General features: G+C 50.9%; 3 protein-coding genes across 3 annotated transcripts in view; 2 read left to right on the forward strand and 1 right to left on the reverse strand.

Moving 5' to 3' along the window:
- Nucleotides 1–1,740: 1,740 nt before the first annotated feature.
- Nucleotides 1,741–3,458, reverse strand: LOC128269695 (uncharacterized oxidoreductase YoxD-like). Its single transcript, XM_053007083.1, has 5 exons — nt 2,982–3,458; nt 2,601–2,777; nt 2,255–2,511; nt 2,061–2,189; nt 1,741–1,994 (listed from the first exon to the last, which is right to left on the reverse strand). Exons 1-5 carry the CDS (start codon nt 3,339–3,341, stop codon nt 1,922–1,924), a joined length of 996 nt encoding a protein of 331 aa, XP_052863043.1. The 5' UTR covers nt 3,342–3,458; the 3' UTR covers nt 1,741–1,921.
- Nucleotides 3,459–4,642: 1,184 nt separating this feature from the next.
- On the forward strand, nt 4,643–7,800 carry LOC128269689 (endoribonuclease CG2145-like). The gene is made up of 5 exons (XM_053007076.1): nt 4,643–4,685; nt 4,759–4,889; nt 6,006–6,873; nt 6,947–7,379; nt 7,450–7,800. Exons 2-5 carry the CDS (start codon nt 4,835–4,837, stop codon nt 7,681–7,683), a joined length of 1,590 nt encoding a protein of 529 aa, XP_052863036.1. The 5' UTR covers nt 4,643–4,685; nt 4,759–4,834; the 3' UTR covers nt 7,684–7,800.
- Nucleotides 7,801–10,864: 3,064 nt separating this feature from the next.
- LOC128272922 (protein tweety-2-like) overlaps nt 10,865–27,318 on the forward strand; it is a 33,106-nt gene continuing 16,652 nt past the window's right edge. The window contains exon 1 of the mRNA XM_053010809.1: nt 10,865–11,008. Within this exon, the coding sequence (XP_052866769.1) occupies nt 10,865–11,008 (144 nt within the window). The remainder of the gene's footprint in view (nt 11,009–27,318) is intronic.

Below are 27,318 nucleotides of genomic sequence, written 5' to 3' on the forward strand. Positions count from 1 at the left end.
AATTAAATACTGTGCAGGCAACAAACAATCAGGAAAACCGTTATTCCATCACAACCACCACCACCATCAGCACCACCATACAACTAGCATCACGATCGAGTGAACGGTCGCCATTTGAAAAGCCACACATCACCACCAGAAGGGATGTGCCCCTGGGCCCCCGTAGTTTAGGATCTCTAAAATGTCAAATTAGTGTGTACCAGCCCTCCACGTGCGCGTAAAGTGCCACACGTGTGACACTTCCCCGAGTCTTATGCAAAGAGAACAATGCAAAACCATGAACGCAGAAGTGAACAGAAGTGCGTTGGGTAACGAAACCCCGACGAACTGGAACCTGGCGTGATATGTAATGTGCCATTAACGAACTCGTCGCCTCCGGAGGATCATATCGCTCTGAAAGCCCCTCCCCGGCGACGGACGGACGGCAGACCATCAGTCTCGCGGTGGTAAAATATAAAAGTAGGATCTCTAGCTCTTGATCCTCTAGGTAGTAACGGATCGATCTTCCATCAATCGAGACGCAAGGGCACAAAAAGAATCGACCACTGGGTGGAGTTATGGAAATGTTTAGCAAAATGCAAAAACCAACGCAGACAGCTTTGTCGCTCTTTTGTAAATAAACAGCGGGGAGGCACAGTCCCCGAAGAAGAAACGAAACAGTGACCCGATCCAATCCGCTGATTCGGTTCGACGTCGAATGTTGGAATTGGAATTTGAAGGCCTTCGAGTGAAGAGGTCCATTTCGCAACACTTCCCGTTGTTGTCTTCACGTTTAGTGAATCGTGTGTGTATCTGTGTGTACGTGTGTATCATATAGTTGTGGAAATCCATAGTTGATCCTTCCGTTTAAGCTGTCTGCATGTGCGTCCTGAGTGTTTGTTTCGAGCTGCGCCAATGCAGCGCCCGATGAGGAACCATCTCTGGTTCTGGTTCGATGTTGTCGACTCTTTGCTGTGTAACCAAGCGAGACGTGTATTGCGGGGGTGAGGGGGGCCTACACGTGGCAAACCCAATTCCAGTAACGACGCTACCCTTGACGTAACCACCGCACCAAGAGGCACGGGGAGCGCATGTAATCGTGTCAATAGCCGAAACGGAGCAATTGTGTTAGCCTGAAGACGTGGCAGGGCCGAAGAAATGTCTCATAGTCATGTAAGAAATCATAAGCCAACCAAAAATAATGCAAGTTAGAGATGAATTAAATTTAGCACACACACACGCACCCACACTCTCCGTGTCGCGATCGCACGACTCGATCCTCGCGATCGTTCGGTTGGGTTACTCTTCTTCCTATCGTGACCCCAAGAAAAACAGGCTGGGCCTGTCGGCGAAGCATGTTACAATGGAAGCAAAGGAGCACACGTGGGTTGCGCTACCGAACAAAAACGGAGACGACGAACCCGTTATTAAACAAATTGTACCGTTAAGACTATCACTACTATTACTGTAACTATGACTACTACTACAACTACTACTACTGCTGCATGATGCAAAAGAATAATAATATTAAAAGAAAACGGAGCCTAGTGGCCGTGTGAGAGGGTTATTGAAAGTTATACTATTATTATTATTATTTTTACGATGATTAAAGCTAGCGAGAAACGGGGGGTGGCAAAAACAAACGCAACCCGCGCAGCGAGAGAGAACTAATTAAACGAATAAACTGAATCTGAACTGGATGGACATATTGAGAGAAAATAAAAACTATAGATGTAATAATACAAAGCGAACTCGGCCGACAAAACCTGGTTTATATTTCGTCCGAAAACACAATCGCACCCAGTTTTGGGCGCCAGAAGACCGTTGGCCCTGGGGAAATGTTTCGTTTGTTGAAATATTTCAACCCCACAACGATTTCATCGAATTTCGATTAGATTCAATGAAAGCGCGCGCGCTTACATCCGTTGTTTATTAGCGGCATTCAATCCACTAGTTTCACTTCACCTTGCGCCATTGTCCTGGTCAGGAGTCGACGGATTTTGATTGGCAGATTGCTGCAGAAGGAAGAAACGGATTGCGTTACCCGCATTCTAAAGCTATGGGTGAAGGTTGACACTTACTCAAAAATGGACAACAGAAACGGTTTGACCGTGTCGGGGACCATCAATTTCCGCTGGTTCGTTTTGATGGCTTTCACAACGCTCTTGCCCAATGTGGCCGGTTCATGGATTGGCAAACGCCGTAGCCCCCTGGGAAGAAGATAGTCGCAGGATTGTAGGCGAACCGAACCCCGTATTGCTTCAAATACACTTACTCAGAATGCTTCATCAGATCCATGGCTTCTTTGCGCGTATTAAATGCAAACGGAAATACGGTCGTGGTGTGGACGTAGTTCGAGTGGCCCCGCAAATATAGATCGTCCTCCAGTCCATCCATGTAGCCGCGAATGGCAAACTTGGTCATTGCGTACGTTTTCGCCCATCCCGGTGCGACGTACCCGGCGACCGAACTGATCGCCACAATGTGTCCCTTTCGCCGGCGAATCATGTTTTCTAAAAACTCCTGCGTGGTCTAGAGAGAAGCCAAGAAACGGGGTTTAGTTTATGTCCAATTCCAAACACGGTCTTTCGATTCATCTTCTGTCTGGCGTCTGGCCATACCCAAATGCCTGCCAAAATGTTGACCTCAACACTGCGTTGAATGTGCGCCGGAAGGTTGTCCAGCTCGAAGCTGCTCGGTAAGATGCCAGCATTGTTGATCAGTATGTCCACCGGCCCAAGGTCACGCTGGACGTCGCGTGCAAGTTGCCGAACCGCCTCGTGTACGGACACGTCCACCTGAAGGACCGACAGTTTAGTTACTTCACCGAGAAAGTATCTCATTCCTGATCATGTCAGATCCGCTATCCAACAAAAGCAGAACACAGAACGCCCCACTCATGATGACAAACGGTGACGAACCCACTTATTGCCCAAACGACCTTTACCCACACAGCCCATGATAAGCCCAAGATCGCGTCAGCCGGTCGAGCCGCCTTGTACCTTGTATGCCACCGCGGACACGTTGTATCGGCGCAGCTTGGTCACCGTTTCGTGGGCATTCGCTTCATCCAGATCGACCACGGCAACGTTGCAGCCTTCCTTCGCCAGCTCCAAAGCGATCGCTTGTCCGAGCCCATTTGCGCCGCCCGTTACCAGCGCCGTTTGGCCGGAAATGGACTTGGGCGGCGGACTGGAGAAACACCCGACCAGTGCTTCCCACCAGAGGGGAATCGATTCAACGAAGAACAGCAACAGGTTCACCAGTATCTCCAGCGCTTCCTGAACACGCTGGGTAGAGGTTTTCGTCGGAACCGGATCGGCCCACTGGTACCGGATCGGGGGAGCCTCGTTCATCGTCATGTTCTGATATTTGCACCACACCTGCACTGCACTTTGCTTCACAACTGCTTGTGCTGAGTTGGACACGCACTGCCAGCGGGTCCGACCGACCGTAGGGAACTGAAACGCAATCTTATCCAATCGAACAGCCTAATCGAATCGCCCAGATAAGGCCCACCCGCGGGGGGCTAGGTCGGAATGACCGAGGGCTGAGCCTGAGTTCGACCAAGTGCGTTCGTGTGCCTAAGTTGCTTTGCGATTAGCTTCGGTTGTCCCCTATTGGGATATTGGACCCGAATTAGGTTCTTCAGAGTAATGAAATTCAACGGTTCAAAAGCGTTCTGCTCCTGGGACGCGTATTTGCACAACTGTGCCATTGGCGCTGTCGTTGCCGAGATTTCGAGCCGCACCGTACAGTACCACACTAAATTTTCTAACCACACGCCAATGGAGAAGAATAGATTAATCTGAATTCAAATTTAAACACATTTTTATATTTGTCGCAATAGCGTTACTGAGAGCTGTGACGAAGCGAACCAAACTTTAATGCTAACAAACATAACGCATAAATTGCAAACAAAACCCACTGGCCAGTTTCGAGACTGCCTGTGCGTGTTAATGGAAGTTCACAGCTGAAGCAGAGTTAATTATTTCACCAGCCCTAATTACAGGCGCTTGAACGGAACCAGTTCCTATCGAATCCGGCTCCATACTTCACTGCAACACACAGCCACACACAGATATTATTGCACTATTTGCATGGTTCAGGTAATTCCTGGGATCATTAGGTACTTGTCAAGCATGAGGAATGGAGTCAAAGATGGAGTTGATTCTAAATCGCTAACTCTGCTAATTCTTTTTTGTCCTCTAGAACAGTTCAGTTCATTCGCATTGCAACCATAAATGCGATAAATCGTGTGAAGAGCTTTCGAGCTTTGACTAATCAGTTTCTATCTTCAAGGTCATCATCGGCAAGGAATTCTAGAATATTATAGTTTGGCTGGATGTTCCGTTGTAAAATCTTAGGCGTCAGTGGAACCAGAAATGGAAACAAGAAAGAAAACACATAAAGAATGATTGATTGATTGGTTCAAGGTCACCACAAAAGGTTATGCTGCCCCTTTTAATTGATCGTCTCCCGCGGTGCGTCACGGAGGCCACCGGCAAAGCAGAGAAAGATGAAAGCATCACCAAACGACCACTACGTACTGTGGCATGTATCGGTCCTACGCCCGAAGTCGATCTTTCGCGTCGATCAGCTGCGATCGGTCGTGAGAGTCTTTTCGCCATCATCGCCACTGGACAGTTACTTCGTGTCCGTCCGTCGTCGAGAGCGGTTGATCAGTGATCGAGTGACAATCCGAGGTAAGCTGTTTACGGTTGTGTTGGTCGGTCACTTTGTACCACGATCTCCGTTGTGTTTACACTTCTGTTACAGTAACGAGTTCCACAAATCGAGTTCCTGTTGAAGGTGCTGTTTCCGGATCAACACTTCCGGAACTTTCGTCTGCACCATGCGGACTTTGTATGTCGGAACGGTGGTATTGCTGTGCCTGGCTGTGGCCATAGGTAAGCTATAGACCAGTAACTGGTGTGTTGAACTTTTCTCGGAGCCCTCCGAGCGCCGGCGGTACATCGCTGCAGCGTGATGTCATCCGGCTCATAAAAATAACCAAAGTGTCGCCGTTCGACAAAGCCCCTCGAAGGCCACACCTTGCCCTCGGGCTAGTTTCGTGCTCATTGCCACCCAGCCGGTTGCCCTGCCGGTGTGGCTCGGTGATCGTTCTTTCGATCTTTCGCCGATTGATTCAATTGAACCCGGTTAAACTTGCAAATGATGCGCCCACGAGAGCGGAGGAATTATAAGCCTCCAACGTGGCTCGTGGAAACGACCGTCCGAACGTCGGGAACTTATTCTTCCCGACGTTCCATCTCGCTCGTGCCGCCCAATCGCTTGACCTTCCTGACACCCGCTGCGAAATGGTCGCGGCTGGCGGATTTTTCTTCTTAATTCACGCCTCACACGCCGACATCTCTCGCTGGTCCGGTGGTCCAGCTCGCGCTTGCGATACGATCGGGCGATGTTTTGATTTACTGTCGTCCATCGTTCTCGGGCAAACACGTTTTCGCGAGCTAGGTAATCCCATGCCAGCTAATCGGTTCTGATTCCCACTTTTACCAATACCAATGCTCGATGCTTTTGCACCACCTTGGGGCCGTCCTAATCCTAAGCAGTTGATAATTTAAGAAGAGGTATGTGTTCGCCCTAATGATAGGAGATAATTTTCTGCGTTTAATTTATGCTGGCCTCCAAGTATTGGTTAAGGTCATTCGGCATTTCTGCATTCATTCATGCATTCAATCGGCATTAATGTGCTGGGTGGATTCAATAATTTATTTATCAATTCAACTATAATTCCTTGACAGATTGTGCTTTGCGATGGAATCAGACGCCGGCTAGGAATGTAGTCAGCTGATCGTCTGAAAAGAAAGTCATTTCGCGTGCGAATGCCTTACGCGATTGTGTAATTGTTACTTTCTAAAGGTCGTGCTCGCCTACACGTGAAAGTATCGGATAAGACAGTAGCCTGTGTAACACCTTTATTTAATTTTACAATTTATCACACCATTTAGTACGTCTCAAACATGTGGCTTCTGTTTACCTTTTCGAACCCATTCTGTTAGATGCCCAGTGGTTCGGTAGCAAGAAGAAACCGGAAGAAGATCCGAATGTGTCGCTGCTCTCGTACGCTCCGGTCGATCCGAGCGTAACGCCGGCCGCGTCGACGGTGGCCGCCACCACCAGCACCACTCCGGAGCCGCCATCGACGACCACGAAGAAGGGCTTTTTCGGCAAGCTGTTCGGCGGTGGTTCGAAGAAGGAAGAAAAAGACGCTACCACCACGACCACAACAACGACAACGACAACTGTAGCGACACCGACCACCAAGAAGCAGGGCTTCTTCGGTGGGTTGTTCGGCGGTGGGAAGAAGGACAAAACGTCCACCACCACCGTCGCTCCATCGACTACGGCGAAGGCAGGAACCACGGCTAAACCGGGAGCGGTTACCACGGCCCGTGCCGCTTCGCCTCCCTTTCCCACAGTGACAACGGCCAAAACACCGGCAGTGGCCGTAGGAGTCACTCCAACAACCACGGCCAAAACTGTCGTCGCTGGAACACCGACAGTTTCAACAACACCGAAATCGAAGGACGCATTCCCGGCCCTTCCAGCGTCGCGTGGCAGTGGCAGTCCCACACCGGCACCCGTTTCTACGTCCACCGTTGCCAATGCCTGGACCGCTACGCCACCGACCGGGAAACCGGGAAGCGTAAGCTTCGTACCGACGCCACCGGCACCACCCGGCACCAAGGTTAGCTCCACACCGGCATCGGCGTCGGCGGTGGGCGATGGACCGGCCACGGACGAAGAATTGGTGGCCTTGTCCGAGCTGCTGTTCACCAAGGACTCGAACAGTCCGAGCAAGTATGTCACCACCAACTACCAGAAGCAAACGTCGTCGTTCGTCAACACGGACGAGGCACCGAATCCGTAAGTGAAGGGCTTTGGACAGGGTTTCGAGTTCGCGTGAGTGGTTACACGGGTCATTGGTGATCGCTTTTAGATTCCTGGCGGTCGATGAAGCGAAGATCTACGCGATGCCGACGATCGAGAAGATGCACGCACTGTTCAACAACTACGAGCTGGACACGATGACTAACGAGCATGTGACGCCGTTGGAGAAGAAGGAGGAAAACGACTTTGTCGACGCACTGCTGGCCACGAACGTTATGCGCCAGGCGATGCTGTTCCTGCAGAAGAAGGGCATCGTCACGGCCGACCCGAAGACGCACCACGAGCTGCTGAAGACGATTTGGTTCACACTGTACTCCCGCGGCAACGGCAAGATCGGTAGCTCCGGGTTCGAGCACGTCTTCCTGAACGAGGTCAGCAATGGTACGATGATCGGCCTCCACAACTGGCTCTACGTGTACGACATGGAAAAGAGTGGGCGCATCGACTACAAGGGTTACATCAAGAAGATGGAGCTGGGAACGGTAAGCCACGGAGAGCGGAAGCCTCCGCGGGTCGGCCAAAACGTCTAAAGGGCACTTTTCTCGTCCACAGAAAGGTGAAATTGCAAAGGTGCGCCTAACGTTCGACAATCTGCAGAAACCGTCGAACTCACTGTTCGTCGGCACGTCGCCGGAGTTGGAGATTGCGCTTTACACCGTTTGCTTCCAGATTAGGCCGGACAAGGAGTGTCCGTTGGCGGTGAACGGAAAACCGTTCACTGTTAAAACATTCACGTTCCGCTATCGCGGCAAAAATCTGATTGGTGGTGCGTGGCCCAATATTTAAGCGTCTACGTCGCAATCGCCTGCTAAAGTTACCGTTTGCGTAGCGCATTACACATTGCACGATTATTATGACAGCATTTTACCTCATTTTTTACTCAAATAAACGAATTTAATTATCCATAAAAGTGTTAGAGCCAACCGTCAATTCAAATTCAAGTTACATTCCTTGTCGTCCGCTAACGATTCACAACCATTAGGCACACCAGCACACCACGCTGTAGTGACAGAAAATACCACTTCACCTAAATTCACCTCTCCTTTTGTAGGTTCTCAGTGGTCACAACGAGGGAAATCACGCGCATAGACCTATAAAACCATTCTTTATGTTGCGAACTGGGCCTGTCGTTAGAATTTTAACCGTTACTGTAAAACGCCGGTGGCGCCCTCTGTGTGATTTCGTAGAAAGCTTTGTATTTGTTTGAAATTTCTTTCTCTTTCTCTCTCTATTCTGTCTCTCCTTCGTTCGTGTTGCGCATTGTTTACGGACACGACAGAACGAGAAAGAGAGAGAGCAGTTAGAGCCGTCCTTTTCCCGCCGCTCTCTCTCTCTCTCTTGCTCCGGTTGCGTGTGTTTTGTTTTGTATGCGCTTTCTGCGTCGCTGTGACGTCAATCCCCCGACAGCTGCTGTAAGCACGGTCCACACGCTACGATTTGACTGATACTTTGAACTGTGCAATCGCACAGACAAATCGTAACGTGTGGATAGCGTAATTGCACCGACTTTTGTCGTTGTTGGCCATCGCCGCAGTTTTAGAAAATTAAAGCAGACGAGCATTAATATCTGTCCAACTTCCATACATGTGTGCGTGTGTTGATGACGATTTGACATGTTGATGTTATGAAATCGATGTTAAATCGTTATGAAATTGTAGCGTGTGGACGCTCCATAGATCGCTTCGACAAATCGCACAGACAAATCGTAGCGTCTGGGCCGGCCTTTGGCCGTGGCGAGAGCAGCAAGCAAAAGAGTTGCTCAGTTTAGTGTGCGAGTTCGAGGTGTGCGTACGTACGGAGCTTGCGAAGCTGGTCGAGACGCGCTTCGCAGGAAACAACAAAGTGTGTGCGAGAGAGGGAAGGCCAGATCGAGAGGGTGAGTGCGTGAGGAAAGGCCCGGTGAACACCATGCTGCGCTGATATCGTGCAACGCAAAATGCGTATATGCAATTGAAACGCACTTTTTCGTGTTCCTCGTGGCAACGCGTCGTGCGTCGTGATTTGCTCGTCTTCTTGCCCAGTCTCGCGCGCGCGTGTTGGTTGTGTTGGTGGGTTTTCTATCGATCGGCCGGGTGGAAAAACAGGCACCGGGAGCAGCAGGCAGAGCGTGTTTGTGTAATATGGCCACAGCATCTCTGCGTAGTACGCGGGGGTCCCGAAGCCACACGGTCTGTGCCTGCGAGAGCGAGAGCCAACGGTGCGCGCCCGCGCCCTCACGCCCGAGTGAGACGGGCGCAGGCTTAGAAGCGGTCGTCAAGTACGCCTAGGCTTTCACCGCCGCCGAGCGCGAAAGAGAAAGCACCAACGAGAGCCCGCCGCAGCCTGCTGGGGCTGTGCAGCGAAGAAATCAGCGCTGCTGCTGTTACTGAAGTAGCGGACGCGCTCCGATTTGTGTGTTGCTCGACGAAAACTGTGCCGAAAGTGTGCTCATGTGTGTGTTTCAGCACCGGAGCTGACTTCTCGCGGGTGTGTTTTCGCATACCGCAGCGTGACCGGACCGACGGCCGGCCTTCCGCAAAGGTCCTGTGGCACCACGGTCGCCCAAAGCGTGGAAACCCTTTTCGTGCGCCGGGAGTGCTCGCAGCGGCAAGATCAACGGGTTTAGTGTTTGTGATTGGCGAGTTGGCCAGCCACGAGGAGGATTAGCGCGTGGGCCACCTGGAGGTCTGCAGATTTTCTCGCAAGGAAGAAGCAAACAAATACGCCACCAACGCACGCACGCACACAGCAACGCGCGCACGCACGCAATAAGGACCGCACCTTGAAACTCAACCCCGTCCTGGGGTAATCCAGGGAGTTGTCAAACTCAATGCGAGGCACACCACCCACCAGGAACGGCCCCGAGGGGCGTTTGAAGTGTTTTTCTCCTCCGCTGGAAAAGTGTCCGCACTGTTCTCACTGGCACTGGCTGTTGGTTGGATGGTGTGAAGAGTCACGCGCTTTGGTCGACCGCCGCTGCGAGCCAAGGGCCAAGGCCCTGCCCGGATGCTGCAGCGCGGAGAGCATCGACCGGAGTGCAGGGAATGGTTTTTCAATTTGTGTTACGCATTAACGCCGGGGAAAGGAGACAGAGTCGCGGGGAGGCGAGCAAACCACCCTTCGGATAATCCCTCCGGTGGGTTACTTTGATTACGTAGCGTTGCCTTGGCGAATCCCGTACCGAACTGTACCAGGGGGCCTCCCTGTGTATAGGTGTGTGTGTGTGCTGCGAGTCCTTTTTTGGTCTTTACGTTGCCAGCAGGGCGTTCGACGGGCCAACGCAGAGCCAATTACCGCGCAGTACCCCCAAAAGCACGTGACGGCATCCTCCGGACGCCCATGGTTTCTTCTATTTTTAGTAAATAATTGCAAATCGGAACTGCTGCGCTGCGCTGCGATGCCCCGACGGTGGTCCAGCTCAGGAGACATGTGAATTATTAATCGAAGCAATCTACAATGTTTTAAAATTTACCCATACCCAGCTCGCTGCTTTGCTGCCCCGTCCCGCGTGGCGATGTGTGATGCGCTTCGCTAAGAGAGTTTGATCGCAGTTCGTGAGTTCGTGTGGCATCCCTCCGGTTCGTACGCAATACGATGTTAGCTCGTCGGAAATATGTGCCGGAAGTAAGCGAGCAGTAAGTTTGTGAGCGATCGTGCGGAACGGTGTCCTTTTTACGTGACCATCTCCAACAGCCCACACTGTGCTGAGCCGCCAAAGGCCGCCAACGGCGAGTTACGGTGGGCGCGGTGGTTCCCGTGCTAGACGGGAAGGCGTGAGTGCTGAAGTCCCCGTGTGTCCTCCCATCGGTGGAAGAAGTCGGCAAGTGTGCAGCAAAAAGTGCTTAAAGTGTGCTTAAAATGTGCTGCTAAAAGCGGAAGCATAAAACGCACCGAATTACGGCAATCGGCAATAGCAATAGATTCGGAATATCGAGAATAAAGTGAGTAAAGAGCAACTGAAGCCGAAATTAGAAACAGCACAGCAGCGATGCAGTACGGCAACGTAATCATGGAGCAGCATCAGCCCGCCCCGTCCTTCCTGGTGCAGCTACTGCACTCGGTACCGCACATCAACATCACGCTGCACCGGGTCAACGATACGTTCAATCCGAACAGCACCATTTACATCGAGGTAAGCTGCCGGTTCCGATATGAGAAGAAGAAGAAATAATTTGAGTCCTTTCTCCAACATCAATTTTATCTTTTTGACTGGGTTTTTAGTGTGTGAAGCAAAGATTAAATCAAATCCCAATAAATAGCGTAACTGTTTCTCGTAACAAACACACACACGCACAGAACGCGCATAGCCAGCTCGGATCACGAAATGTCACAATATCTTGGGAGAACCCCAGGGAGCGATAAGGAAAACCCAATCGAGAGATGCGAGAATTATGGGTTGCTGTGGATGGAAAATAGAGATGAGCGAGCGACGAACACGCTCGAGAGAGTTGCAGTGTCAACATTGTACATAGCTAATGATTTTTCCCTATACATCGAGTTGTTTGTGTAAATGTGCTTCGTTTATGACTCTTCTTTTTTCTCTAATTTTCTCGATTTTCGATTTTTCAAAACGTCGAGGAAAAATGTCTCACCGCGAAACAAGTCACGAATCTGGCAACACTTCTCTCTCGCAGCACAGCATCAACGCGACGGAGAGCGTCGCAAGGATGCTCAATTATGTTGGTTGGGCTACCACGTTTTCTGTCTGTGTGTGTGCGGGTGCGGGTTGCTGCACACACATGCGACCGGCGCGAACCGAATGGTTGACACCCACCCACTACGGCGGCGGCGGCGGCGTGCCTGTTAAAAGCCCGATCCTTGCCCTGTGTCGCGTGGAAATGTTTCGTGTTTCAATTTGCTCCGAAGCGTGACGCTAATGATGCTTTTGGTGAAAATTTATTTAACGTCATTCTGTCCATTCTGTTCCACAACTCGGAGTGACTGGCGAAAAAGCGTAGCGGTGGCAAAACAGGCAAAAAGAAGCCCCCTCATTAGCTACGCAAACCCTTAGAACCAACACATAGGCACGGACGGTCCTGCACAGGGATCCTGGGTACGGATTTGCACAAAATGACGCCCCTCGTGGTGTGCGTATTGCTTGCGACTCCTCGTGCCGACGAAACGTCAGTCCTTCAACTGCAAACTCTTCCAAAGGCAGTCATCAGCATCCTTTGCTCTTTACGGATCCTAAGGACGTTGCTAAAGCTCGCTCTCCCTCTCTCTCTCTCTCTCTCTCATTCTTTCTATTCTTTTGAATGTGTTAGTAACCAGAGTGGAACAGGAGAACATTCGGCGTGGCTTGAAATGTGACAAAAGCCCTACAAATTTCACGCCTCACGCTTCAATGGGATGAGGAATTTCCTGCAAGGACCTCATCTCGTGCCAAACCATCCACGAAAAAAGGCGACACATTTTACCATTTTTCCCACACTCGTGTATGCGTGCGTGCATCGTACGAGTCGGTGGCTGCGGATGTGTGTGAAGCCCGTGGACAGAGTGTATGCGTGCCACCCGTTTTAGGTGCCGGAGAATACCTTTTCATCACCTCAGCATCCTCTCTCACGCAATTCTGATTCTAGGATCTGATCATACACTTTTGACAATAATAGGCGAATTTTGCTTCGATCGAAGGAGCGCGAGAGAAAACCGGTTCGGGTGCGGTGAAGAATTTTCTCCATTTCCCCACGAAACACACATACGGGATTTCCACAGGATGTGGCACATGGTTGGTCCCCGTGCGGCTGGCGCTATCGATGGCTAAACGGGTGGAGATTGATTGAGTGATTGACTAATCGAATCCGACAACTGCTGCTGGTGCTGGTGGGGGAACTCTGGCTGCTATGACGTAACGCATCTTCCCAAGCTCGTTCGCTCGTTTCGATTGCGGAGATTGAGGCCATTAACAGCGGCACCGATCTCCTCTCCACACCGGAGGACCCAAAAACGCCGCCATTCAGGAGCTCTCCCACCCACGCGCTTTTGATGAGACATTTGATGTTTCCAGAAAGGATCGATCGTCGAGCATCGCCGTCGCCGCCGCCGCCACCACCACCGACCGTCACCGTTTATGTGAAAAGGGCGGACATAACGATGGCAATGACGACGTGATTGAATTTATTTCGCGTGACTCTGTAATTAGTTGATTGCATGAGTTTTGCGATCGTGTGAGCGAGTGCAGACCCCTCTTTGATGACGTATTGGAAATTAAAATAAACGCCCTTCTATGGAGGGAACTAGCTCCAGCTGGAACCGGTTGAAATTTGAAACACAACTCCGTACTTGAAACAAATGTTGTGAACCTATTTTGTAACATACTAAAACTATTCTTTTGCGTTTCGTGTTTTAGTAATGGGTCCGCGTTTATCGAATTAAATATACATTTGTTGCTTGCTCATAAACAACAAAAAAGAAAACTAAAAATAGCGTTCAAAGAAAGGGCTTTGACAGCACAAGAAAAACTATTATTACCAAGGCAAGCATAACAAAAAACAATGCTCGCTCGGAATGTAATCTTCATCCGTTCGACCAATAAAACAAGGCTGTCCGCGAGGTTCACAAAAGTAAACCAACGTCGTCTCGTTGGTGAGAGTAAAACTGTCGAACCCGGGTGCCGGTTTATGGTCCCACGCTGCGTTGTTCGTTATTTATGTTGGGTATCCGAGCTGCGGTCGGATTCATAGGCCATACCTAACCGTACCAACAATGCCGGCGCAGCGTTCGCCCGTCCGCGGTCCGTCACAATTCCGAACGACTTCGCGCGAACCTGTGAGTCACACGGAGATACGGAAGCGTTTTCTTTCGTTCGCCGACCGACATTGATGGATCGTGAACGTTAATTCGGCAGTGCGACACGCACGGCAAAACCCTCGAAAAACCCTCAATAAACGTTATCGGGAAATTATTTTGAACGCTTCTCTTCGAGGATCTATAATTTGTGGCTTCGCTTCAACCTCAATCTCGGGCATCGTTTGTGTTGAAACGCGTACGGGGTCCGAATCCGGGAGCGTGTGGGAAATTGTATTGTAACGGTTTTGGGGCAGTTTTAGCACAAGTAGCTGCACAAGCACCTTACCAGCTACTTCCCATTTCCGCCGACACGGCCCGTCCCCGGCTCCGTCGAATTTAATCATGCCAAACACCACTCTAACCCGAATACCCGAATCTCGAGTGTCAGATGGTTGTTCCGTTCGAACAAATAGCTTCTTGACTCCGGAACACCGGAAAGAAAAATGAGAAAAACTGTGTCAAAATGCACCCAACCGACGGTCCGAGTACGTGAGTCTGCCACTGGAGAGAGCGCGGTTGGGTCCCGAAACTTCATCGATGTCTCGGCGACCAGCGGGACCATCGCTCAAGCCTTTCCCTTCCACAGGGAGGTCACCTCGTCTTTGTGTGTGTCAGTGTGTGTACGTGATATCTGACTAATCCTTTCGCCAGACACGGCCGCCAGCTGCCGATGGCGGTCACGGCGCCGTCTGCCCCGGAAGTCGATGTCAACCAACTCGTGAGCCCCTGGGTCTTCCCTCTGTTGTGTTCTGTTCGGTATGCTGTGCGATGTTTGCACATGATTTGCTGTGAAGTGCAGAACACTGCACCCGGGATGTCCCTTCGAGCGGGACGATAACACCGATAGACCAATAGGGGGGGACTAGGACCAGCTTGCAGTTTTGTGATAAAACTTCGGGAAACGACTAGAAACTCGGGGTCCGTATCACGGCTTGCGATTGCAGTGCACTGGGCGTGCCAGAAACTTATCAAAGAGGCACCGGGCCTGGGCCCGTAGCTAACTGCAGAATCGGTCCTTTGGCTGCTTCAGCTTCCGGGCTGGCACCACGCGGTCGCCACGCGACGTGCGGCACATACGCAAACATGTGTTAACGCGAGCTGTGTCCCCCCCGGCGTAAATCGCCGATCTTTTTCGGGTTACCACGATTGTGGAGTAACTTCGTTATCGCGTCGTGACCCACTCGGGGTCCATCTTTGTATCTGGAGTCTCGAAATGAGGTATTTCCAGATAGATAACACAACACTTCCAGGCCCAAGTGTGTCCACATAACTAACCTCTCGTCGGTTCGGTCGGGAAACCGTATCCTTTGGGAGGCGCATAAATGGGAAACCATCAGGCCAATTAATGGTTCGATATAGTAACCGGAAGTTTAATGGTGTTTTTGGGCGCCCCACTAATGGCCGACCACGCGGCCCGTAATCAAGCCGTTTACTTAACGTCGCTCGTCCGCTCGCGGAGCCTTATCGTAAAACGGGAAAATGGCGTCGATTCATTGCGCCCGTTGGGCTGTGAACGGTAAGAAGCTTTCCAACGATCGAACGCCGTCGGTCGGGATCGGCCTGCGGCTGCGGATGCAGAGGTGCCTTTTTTCCGCTCCTTCCCTTGGCCTATGCAAATACTCGCCGGGCGTGCGGAGCATATTTTTCTTTTCCCTTCTGCCGTCACGTGAGTGTCGGAGCGTCACCCTAATGACTACCATATGTTGGCCGGTTAAAATGGCCGCGTTTTTGCCTTGCTCGAGCCGCACACGCCCGCGTTTTGTCGACGTCGTCGTCGTTCGCGGGCCTAAAGCTTTCCCCCAAATGTGCTGCAAAATGTGTGCTAGAGGGACCTGTTACAGTCATTAATAGGGCCACCACACGGCGGACCAAAGTGCTGGAAAAGCGGAAAGTTACAATGTGTGTGCAGGTTTTTGGGTGGGTTTTTTTTATGAGTTTGAAATGGGCGCCCAAAAAAATTAACGTTAACTGCCTGTCCGTGCTGCCATTTTTCGCGTGTGGTCGGAAGCGTGTGCACTTTCCGGATGCCGGTGGCGTTGGTACATTTTTGCGGTTTTTCTTGCAGCACGCAAACAGAAAAACTGAAATTATGCGCTGCTCCATGATTCATGCAGCGGAAAAACTGATTTTAAATTGATTTTTTTTTTGGTTCTGTGCAAAACAAGCCGGCACAGGAAATGGAAAGAATTTTAAATACTCTAGCACAGCTCTCCAGATCCGTGAACTCACGGAACGGCGGAACATCATGAGTCGTGTGTGTTCGTGTGTTTGGTGGGTTCTTTTTCATTTGGCCCGGGTTGCAGGAAAATGGTCTTCTGTATATGAAACTCGACCGTGACGAGAGGAGCTCTTATGGTCGAACAAAAGTTTACAAATGATGATGTTGGAGCATAACATTTCTTTTTCGCCTGCCACGCCACGAGAAGCGCTTGTCTGTCGAGTCTTTCGAGGCTTGAAACTTGCTTCGGACATTGCCACGGCGACGGCGACGGTGTAAATTTCTATCGCTCCGGATCCCCCCGGTGGTGCTCGGGTTGCGCTGGTGTTTGTTTATGCTGCTCTATACTGTGTGTAGCACACACACCCTCGGACTCGGTGCATTCGCTCGGGTGAGACGGCTCAATTCCAGATGTTTGGCCCGCCACAGTTCATTTCACATTTTCGGGTGCGATAGTTTCGGTGTTTGCCGACGACTGATGATGATGATGATGCTGACGGTGGCAGAACACACGAAGCGTGCCCGACAGAGAGGAATCTTCAAATGGTTTCCTGCTAAATGGTGTTTACCTAAGTGTACGGGAAATAAATCAGACATCTGTGCACCCTCAGCATCAAACGTCGGTTTCTGTCTCTGCGTGCGAGTGTGTGTGACAGGAAAATATCCATCAGAAACCCCCACGCGACCACGGAATACGGTTATGTTTTCGTTTTCTGGACTTTTGTTTGGTCCCCATTCACGCGGCGGACAGACCCTTTGCTTCATTCAGAGATTTCGAGACAACACTTACTCGAGCATTTGCACCCTTTGACGCGTTTTTTTGGAAACGAGAAACCGGTAGAATTTTAACATTGATTCCCACCCGGTTCTTCGGTGCGCACCAGCGCGCCTTTGCGCACTGTGTCACTTAACCCCGCTTCGTTAACACCGCCCGCCCGGACGATGGTATCGGTTACTTGGCGAATAACTTTTGCATGAGAATGGCACGAACACGCAACTCATGTTGCTGCGCGCTCCTCCGAAGGCTCTTGCTTGGCGCAGCGAACCAACAGCGGTCAAAGGTGAAGCATCAGCAGTTTCTCAGATGGCCCCCCAGTCTGTGTGCGGCGTTCTTGTGGTGTGCGTTTGGGAAAAATGACAGCAAACCGCTTGTTGTAACCATGGCAACCGATCGGTTATCCTGTGCCGTTTGGTCTCGTAAGCATCGGGGCGCCGGGGCATGAGTGCTCCAAATATCGAGTCAATGTAAAGAAGTGTCTAAATATTGCAACATCTCACAAAAAAAAGGTGTAAAGTTGGCCAGTTTCCGGTTTCCGCAAGATAAGTGCCAACCCAGTGCCAAAATGTACACTCAAACGAGCCCCAAAGGCGAGTGAAATCTTGTCATATGCTCTCCTGCCCATAACCTGTTATGCAAAAACTCATTCACTTCGCTTCCCACACGATGGGGGGGGTCCCCACATGTAGTAACGCCCCGTCAATTGCCCCGGTCCGTCGCTTACAGGAACCTACAGAAATTGATTGCCGTTCACCATCTTCCGGGTCCTCGGTTCACCTAAGCCGTCTCACCATCTTGAAGGGTCTTTCGTGCATTAACCACTTTCACTTCCATTAACCCACCGAAAGCTCATCAAGAGCGCACCAGATATTGTCTTTCTGGCCTTTGTGGATACACTCGGGTCCCTTTTGTGAAGTCACCTCACAAAACACCTCCAAGGAGACGTGCCGTGCCTGCCATCGCTTCAATCGATTGTGGTGGCGATGGCCGCGACTTTGGCGATAAATTTCCATTTCCCTGGAAGACGGGGGGCACACTCGAGTCTCCTCCAGCTGCGTGGTCCAAGCCGCATCAGCTTGGGTGGATTATTTACTGTCTTATAGTCACCGTCACTTTCTAAGGCCCCGAACACGGCACGGCCCGGTACGTTCGCATCTCGTTATTTATGATAATGCATGATTTGGGCTTACGGCCCATAGGTGGTTCCTATGCTCCTTACAACACATATCTTCACCGGTAAGCCACGGGGTTGTCTGCCACATGTTTCTCGTGTGTACTTTTAAATTAACAAACGACTTTTTAATTACGTTTTGATGAGGAACCCTCCATTTGATACAGGACAATGGACTGAACAGGACTGAAGGACAATGGGGTTTTCGTCCTTTCACCCAAAAAAATATTTTTAGAATTAAAAAAAGCGATGCGATGCGATGGCCATCCATCGCCCGTTAGTCGTCAGTGACCATCACACAAACCCTTTTCGGGGTGCACCCATTTTTGGCGGCAAAACGTAACGCATTGATTGAACCGTGAGATTGTCCGGTACTTAAATCTGTCGACCGCTGTATCACTGACTGAACCCGTTAACTCTCCCAACCCGTTACCGGAAGGTGCTGATTTTTCGTGTTTCGTGTACCTGGCGAGTTGGCGGGATATTTATAGGCAGAGCCCCGCGCTCGCAACCGGTTTCTGTTGGTTGGAGGTTTTCTTTCTTTTTGTTTTCGTTTGGCTGCTCCTTCCCGAAAGGATCGATTATCACCGAAGGGATTCTGTGGAGCGCGGTGTCGGCACGTGGCCGGTCGTGGTTTCGAAATGGTTGTTTCACGGGCAACCACGCCCGGATCACGTACCGGAGCCACCATTCTTGCGTAACGGATTCCCGGAGCCTTCTCGGGTTTCGTGGTCGACTTTGTCTTTCGGTTTATTGCAACCGTTATTTTTTTTTCTCTGTCATCCACGGTGTCAATTGACTCTCGGCGCGACTCCGAGAAGAAATGAATTCGTTCTTATAAATATTAATTCCCGCAAACAGTTTCGTCCTCCCCCTGGATGGGCACCGCTAAGGTTGTTCGACCACCGCGAAACGGGTCTATTTCGTTCCGTGCCCCGCGAGTCCGCACAACGCCAATAAAACATAGATGGAAAACGCGGGGAGAACGAAATTATTGCCCCGTCGGGCGGCCGTTGAGCCCGCGCCACCGACCGGAAGTTGACGGTCAGCTCGATGCGCAACGGTTTGCCCGAGGCGCGGTTCCCCTTTCGAATTTAGAACGCCCAGCCGCCGCGAACACGTGTGTGTCGAACCTACGGCGCGCTCCGACTAACGGTAATTAATCAGAAAATGTTAATGTGACCGAACGTGTGCACGTGGCGGCGAGCAAAGGAGGAAAAGACCGAAAGAGAGAGAGAGAGAGAAATGTCCATAAGATGGACCGACTTGGCTGACTGATTAAACTCGATTGCTTGCGGACCTGGTGTGCTGGTAGTCTTCAAGTCGATCCGGCTACGTCTAACGTCCAACTTCACCATTTTGCGCTGCTTCGCGAACCGCTCGTTGAAGCTGGCCGGAGTTGAGCGCACGATTTCCGGTTACTGGCCCCACTCCCCCCGACGAGACGGGCTGAAAAGGTTAGCAATATTTGCTTCCCCGGGACACAGACTGCAATCTCGGCCTGCCCGCCCAGGTGTGTCTGCGTCCCACAGAGGGCTTTGAAATGGGGATCAACTTCCTGGCAATCTGTCATGCTGCCGCTGCACCGTTCGCTCTCTCTCTCTGCCGGGACCGTGCTCTGCTAAACAGTACATCAAATATTTATGCACATTCTGCGCGGTCTCGCCCCTCCATCGTTTGTTTGCTCGTTTCTTTTCCACCGATCGAGCTCCATAAAGGCCGAGACGTAGACGAACCTATAGACGTCAACTTTGTCCGGCCGGCAACAGCCGGCCGGTCGTGCGGATGCTGTAGAGAACCTGGGGATGCTTTCCGTATGCGCATGGGTCAGAGTTCAGGGCGACGTAAAAAAAGAAAATATTAATTTACCAGACGACTACATATGGAGGCACACACGCAAGTTGGTTACAGGGCGGAGTCACGGCAGCGCAGCGGCCACCAGAGTGAGTCTGAGGGTTTACCGGCTGGCCACATCAGTTTGCGCCGTCTTCTCGTTCGGATCTGGTGCTTTCTTCTTGCTCTCCACGGAGCAGCGTCTCCGGCGGAGTCCTATGTTAATCCAGTTGTGGCGCACGTCACACAACTCCAGTTTCTCCGCCGCATTGAGGTCACTAGCAAGTAAAAGGGGCGACGAAACGGGCGAAAAGAGACCCCTACAACAGGACAGTCCTTCGGTATTCTAATGACGAGAGAACGTTCAAACAAACGAAGGTAATTTTAGGTACTTTAGATACTTGATATCCACGGGTTCCCAATTGAAAAATTGAGACCATTACATGACGCGTCGGCCGAGGGCCAACGAAACCCTACCCTGACACCACGGAGCTCTCGCTCTCTCTCTCTAGTTGTCTCAGCATACCACAATTCCATGTTAGTTTGCTCCAAATCTTTAAACGGTTGCTCCTCTCGATCGGTGGGGTTTCGGTGGAAACCGAACCAAAAAAATAAATCAATGAACTAGCGGGAAAAAAGTGGGAAATTCCTTCCGAGAGCGCATCGAATTTCGCCGCTTCGTACGCGCCCTGGCGGGCTGCTTAGCCGGCACACTTTATGACTCCGATCCACGGCGGTCACAGTCCAAGAAGTCCCAAATGGACGTAGAGCGCTGTGCACGGTCGAATGCGACGGGGTGCAGCGAACGATACGCGGCTCACGTCGCGGGTTCATGCTCCGCTGAGTGTCCGAGCCAGACCCCGAAGCGAATCCAAAAATTGTCAGCTTACAGCATATCTGGTGGTAGACACTGGGCTCTGCGGTGCCGGTCGTTCGGTGTCGGATAGAGCATTCCACAAACCGGGCCTCGTGTCGAATTTCACTGAAGTACCTAGAAGATTAGATAGATTGGCCACCACTACTTCGGCCCACCGGAAAGACACTTTAGCTTCCAGGTTGAGGCCGCTGACACTACCGTGGCCGGTTTGGAATCTATAAAGAACAAAGAAGCAAAAACGAACGGTTGGTAGACGAAACCCTTATCCAATTATCTTAATGATCATTCCGACGTCGGTTCTGTGGCGTGGTAGTTTGTTGAGTTCTTTAAACCTAGCCACCGAACGCGTAAGGGCTCTGGTTGGTGCTAAAGATAAGGTAAAGACCAAGAATGGCGACTACAGAATTGAAACTTTTTCAGAAACTTTTTGACATCTGTGTGTTCTACAACCGCTGAAACGTCACGGAGAGTTAGCTAAGGTTGCTACGTTTCGTGGTCGTCACTGCCAAACAACCTGGATTCGTTTATATGCACAAGTTGAATTATATAGGGTTAACTATAACTAGCTCAACGGTCTGATGAGCGAAATGCAATGTTTATGAACGTCCTGAAGTTTTGATTCAACCAATAATGTAGAGTGGAGTGTAACAGACAGGATCCAAGTTTTGACAACATCTCCCGCGTTGCCATTCTGTGATTGTGTTAGTGAAAACGTAATACAGAAGAATGTGAATACAACAATTTAAATTCTTTTTGTCATTCTTCCACCGTTCCACCGTTTTTAGTTGCTGCCTTAAGTTTATGGTGACTGATTGATACTAATGATCCTGCCATGTGTCTCCGCGTGGCTTAGTAGACCTGCCACGCAGAAACACCTGCACCTGCGCAGCTCTCGTGGCTGTTGGCTTTTCCATCACCCATTCGCATTCACCAGAACTTTGCTAGGCACAGCTGAGGTTTCTGACTCTACATCGCTCCAGATGGTTCTTGGCACACCGGGACCGCCGCAGCAATGAAGAAGCGACCCACGCGTTCGGGGCTATGCTCGAGTGCATTCGATAAGCTGTGGGCGACTACCTACTGCCCACCACCGCCGCCGCCACCAGGAGAAAGTTTATTGAACTGAAAACCGAAACGATGGATCTTGGGTGGATGGACGTCGAAGTTTTTCTTATGGACTTGACTGGGGGCTGCCCCATCGGATGTTGTTGTTTCTGTGTGGTGTTGTGTGTACTTTAAGGCGACGGGAATGCTGTAAATTGAGAGCACTCCCGGTCCGGTTGCGGCAGCAATCCACTTCCCGAGATGCGCCCGATGTTGTAACAAATACCATTTCGTCCGCAAGGAGGGGTCACTTCTCAAGTGAGCTCGATAAGCCTCATATTGAATGCAAATCGTGGATCTTTTGGGCCCTCCGAAGTGAACTCAAGAAGTCTGCGCGTGTGTGTGTATGTTTGGTCAAGTGTTTCCGGGGCCCGATTGGCGGCCAATATCTGGACAGGGAGAATGTTTTTGCTATGAGTGTGTCTGATTGCACGATATCATATTTCATTAAAATCAGGCCAACACGGAACAGAAGCCGGAAGCCGGATGAAGGAGCACATTGCACATTGCACAATTTATGGCCCTCGAAGATAAATGCTCTCTCGTCCGTTCGGGTTGTGTTCCTTTTATCTTCAAAGCGGACCCTCTGTCTAGCCTGGTCATTTGTAAGGCGAACGTAGCAAAAAATTGTAAACCCCGCAGGCGAACCATTTCATCTCTGACAGGACTTGTAATGGACCAAAAAAAAATGTAGAAAAGAATTTGGCCAAGAAAGCATATTGGTGTTCAGCGTTCCGCGAGCTTATCACGTATCGCTGTGGAGAACCCCTTGGTGCAGTACTTTTGTGCCGAAAACTTCGCCAGTCATCTTCACTTACTCCGCAGACCGGCGTTGTGTCTCAATTTGCTGCCAACCCGTGTGCCTGGTGTGGTGGACCTCCACTGGAACACTTCCTAGGGAAAATATTTTTAGAACCCCGTCAAGGGCTGCTGACCCAGAAAAACCCTCGAAAATGTCTTGGGCACAGCGCAACCTCCCGCGGCGGTGATCGGCCCAACAATTCCTCTCTGGTAATCTCTGGTCTCTAGCGTAGACCTCCAGCAGAGCGTGGTGCGTTCGACACTCGACTTGAAAACCGGGACCCCTGTCGGGGGACTTGGAACTAATTACAGGCGGACCTGGAACCGTATGGCCTACATCTGGCCAGCGGACAATCCGGGACGAGATGCGGATTACCTGGAACTGGGACACTCTAGGCTCTATGACGTCATCTGCTGGTCTGCTAAATGACGTCAGACGACTCTCCAGCGATTTGTTCACGCACGCACCGACCGATTCGAACCGACGTTGTTGGCTCCCTCTACGTGTCTCTGTGTGGGGGAGCGATGAAGTGCAACTGTCAGTGTCCTTCTTGCACCGCTCGGAGTGACGACGAATCGTCTGCTGCGCCACTTCAAACAAAGCGTGATTGCACATAAATTAGAAGAAATTGAGTTAGTGCAGCGCCGCGCAATCGTCATCACCACGCTACGGCTGCTGGCGGTCCGGAACTGGCCATATTCGCTCCCCCTCAGGGGCGGGCGGCCCTCCGGACCCTCCGTAGAGTGTGTCGTCCAACGCCAACGTTAAGTTAAATTGATGATTTCATTCGATTTGCCCCGCCGTCGCACTCTCTGGCGTAGCATTTGCCGGAGTGACGAACGTAACAATTCGCGCGCCGCGCACGTCCACCGAGCATTGACCACTCGAGGGTGGGCATTATGTTGTTGCAGCGCTGATGAAGATATTGATCGCGGCGATTATTTTGCGCGGTGGTCCGACTAATGCTCTGTGACGACGAGGACACGCCGGTTCAGGCGAGGGTTTTCTGGCACGACAATCTTTTCCGGGTCCGCCGTGCTGTTGGATGCTCTCTGTGGTGCTCCGAATGTACGCTTATGCTTGGCGCATGATTTATATGTGACTCGGCGGGGTCTCTCTGGATGGGATAAGGGAATGTCAATCTTCATGAGCCCCAACCGGGCCGGCCCGGCACGGCCAACTCTTTCGCTTCGGCCTCGGCATGGGCCCTTCAGCGTTGTGTGTCGCTACGCTGTGCCGTTTCGGATATATGTGAAGCCCGGCTGATCCATCCATATTTAATGCCACCATGATTTATTCGTGTTTCAATATTATCTTCCGCCGGCGGAGAGAGAGAGAGACACAAGCGCGGGCCTGCGAATGTGGTGATGCGGATTTTATTTTCAATTTCAAAATTGCATTTCTCTCATTTCCCTGAAACGCGACAACCGGCGTCTTTTTCGAGTCTAAATGCGGCGGCATACCTTCAGAAACGGAATACTTTGTTTTCAAAATTCCCTTTTGGAACTCTCTTTCTCCGCCTAAGAAAGTTCCACACCGGAAACCATGCCTCATCGATTGACGCAGGCAGGGAAAGAGTAAACGAGAGCCAAGAGAATCAAAACTCAAGCAAGGCTGCTGGGCGGCCCAACATCCGTTCGCCTGTGCTATGCTAAACCGACCGAGACTCGGAGTCGTTCGTGCAGCGCACAACGGAGCACTCGGTGCCTCTTTTCCCACCACCCCAGCCGTTTAGCCCTCAGTGATGCGTAGACAGAGCGAAACGGCTGCAGCAGAAGAATCTGTCCTCCAGCAGAAGAACACGCTGCCGTACCGGTTGCGTTTGCCGTTGCCCACCGCTGTGAGCATAACCGGCAGCATAAATATTCATAAATTTCATTTCCTCCCTCAATCATACGGTTTTGTGTGTGTGGGTGTGTTGAGCGAGAGTCCGGCGCAGTCCATGGAACCTTCTCTCGTCTTCCGAGTGAGAGTGAGCATAGCATGGAAAAGTGAGAGTGAAATGATTATGGTCCCAGGCTCACGATGTGACGGAGAGTCCGAAACACTTTGGTGCGCGCATAAATCACGGCGCGCGACGCGTCCCGATTCCGATCGCCATGCGGAAGGAGGGTTGTTTTGCCCATTGATCCGCTCACAACATGAATCACAACCCCGGGTTGGCCAACACAGTCCAGGTTCGTATTCGCTCCCTCGTCCCGTATCGTGCGTTATCTCCCTAGTTGGGTGTCCATTTCACGACACCGCTCGTGACCGGTATGTTTTGATAAGTAATTTATTGTTTGTTGAGTTGTGCGAGTGTTGTTGGCTGCGCAATTTTTGGTCCCACAGACTTTGTGTGGAATATGTCGTCAGACTGAGAGTTGTTAAGTGCAAAGCATAATACAAGTATGCTTCGAATCAATCGCAACGATCAAGTAGGCGTCACACTTTAGTATGGGCAACTCACCTGAAGTCTGCCCCGCCGACTGCGACTTAGTCACACGAGCCCAGGATTCTTCTGCTTTTTTTCTTTGAAATCCAATAAATACAATCACCGGAAGTGTAGAAACGTGCGGTGCAAGAAACCCCACGCACCCAGGCCATTGCGGACGCGAATTAGAAACTCGATAAGTCTGTAATCGGCTAGAATTAGCACGTCTGGGCTGGCTGGCTGACTGGGCACCGATTATCGATTCAGTTATGCTTGGTTAGCGACTGTGAAGCTGCCCCGGTGGTGAAAATTCAACTCAGCGTAACATCTCTCCGTCGCTTGCTGTGGCAGTAAATGTGTCGTGTTCCGAAAATTCTATCGATCCATCATTCTATGCTTTGCTCCGTTGCTCTTCGACGCTCACGCTCACGTGGTAAGGAATAAATCAATTGCAACATTATTTATCGGGCCGTAACTGTGTTTAGAGTTGCGTGGCGATATCAGAATGTAAATAGAAAATGAGATATATATTATTTTCGGTTAATAGTAGGAGGGTGAGATTTTGATCGTTACGACTCATTCTTCAGAGGGCCTCCTTCGATCGAATGTCGAAGCCGCCGATGATGGGTGACTTATTGATTGATAGCCAACTAGGTTTCACAATTTATTAATTCTTTTCCTTCAATCTACCGCTCGCTCAATGGAATTAATGGGGAGCCATTAATGGGCCGTATCCGCCCAAAAACTTACTTCCAATCGTCCAAAAATATGTTCGCCGGCAATGCTCGGTCTGGGGAAGTAATTACTTCCGACTGGCGGTATCAAAAGTTTGCGCATTTGTCATCGGATTGGTGCCACAAAGCACGTTGTGCGTCCGAACCACCATAGAAGTCGTTAGGCGGAAAACATTTACAAATCACCTTTCGAAAGCGAAAGGAAGGAGGAGGCAACCGTTTTCCCACGCACTTCCGAGTGTCCGATTTGAAGTCGCGCCCAGGCTGAGGATGCCGAGCACGATCACCATATTCTCCGTTTTACGACGACGGTCGATCACACTTCGGTAGCCGTGTAAACGGTGTACAGGGCTCATCCTGCCTACATAGTAATGTAGCCACGTGCAGGCCATTTTATTCGGGCCACATCATCGTGGCGAGGGCGTAGACCAATAAAACGCTCGATACGTCCGACAACATTATTTCCGCAAGTCGTGCCATTCGGCGCTAAGGATTGTGTAAATTTTGGGTCACATTTCTACAATCGATCCCAAACGCGCAGCATTTGATCCGTTAATGTTTGCAGATTAGGCTGGGAGCGGTTTTGGGTTTTCCCGGGACACTAGAGGCCCCATAAACCGTTCCTATTTCGGTGCGTGTCGATCCCGGCTCGAGCTTATCCCCGATTTATGGGTAACAGTTTTATCTCATTTTCATGCAGGTAACGTTTCTGTCGCTGTTCTGTTCTGTCTGCGGCTTGCTGTTGCTGCGATGGAACAGCTGCTCTATGCTTCGTTGCAAACAAATGCCGTGCAGTTCACGGAAAACCGGCACCCTGTGCCCTTGTGGGAGGTGAAACTCAGAAGTAACAGGCGCATCGGGTGGCGCAGAACGATCGCGACCCTCGACCGGGTAAGATTTATGACACCAACTAAAGTTCTCTGGACTCACCTCCAAGAGTTCTAACCGTGCCAAAGTCTGTGGAGTAATAAAAGTAGGGCTTTTTGGCGTGTCAACGTTCGTGACACCCGTCTGAGTCAGAGACACAGAGCCCATGCTGCTTGAACGCGCTCTGATTCATGCCGCTGCCACCTTGAGCCGTTACAACTTCTCTTACGAAACGTGTGGGTTGTGTGCCGCCAATCCACGATGATCATTTCGTCGTATCGTAGTGTAGCGTAGTGGAAAAAAAACGGGACCAATGCGTTTCCGATCGACGGTCCTCACCCCCGATCATAACCAGAATCCAACCACAATTAACGTGTAATTAACACTACTAACTCTCGGACAGAGGCAACCTTCTGGTTTTTCATGGGCATTTTTGGTTTGGTGTTTGTGTGTGCCTGTGTTTACTCAACGATAAGATTGTGGGTCCGAGAACCGAGGACAGCTGCGTGCCGGTGCGATATCCATTTCCAATTTAGATAACGTGCAACATTTGCCGGCTGGCTGGCTGGCTGGTGAAATGGCGATAAAAAGCGTGGCGAGAGGCATTGGTGCAGCGTGGCCTAAAAGGTGCCTAAAATTGAACCGCCAACGGGGAAATGTGTTCTTCGTGGTCTGTCCTAGATGCCCGTTCTTGATCGACACCGGGACTTCGGTGTTTGATTCTATACGCGCACCCCTTCTACGCGGCCCATAGACTACCATCCAATCCACCCTTTCGCGTATCGCAACGTCTTCATTCGCAACAAGTCCGCCGACCGACAAGGATACCAACGGATAGTGGCAACAAATGGGGGTTGGG

This window comes from Anopheles cruzii, chromosome 3, assembly GCF_943734635.1.
Source record: "Anopheles cruzii chromosome 3, idAnoCruzAS_RS32_06, whole genome shotgun sequence".
In the NCBI taxonomy this organism is placed as follows: Eukaryota; Metazoa; Arthropoda; class Insecta; order Diptera; family Culicidae; genus Anopheles; species Anopheles cruzii.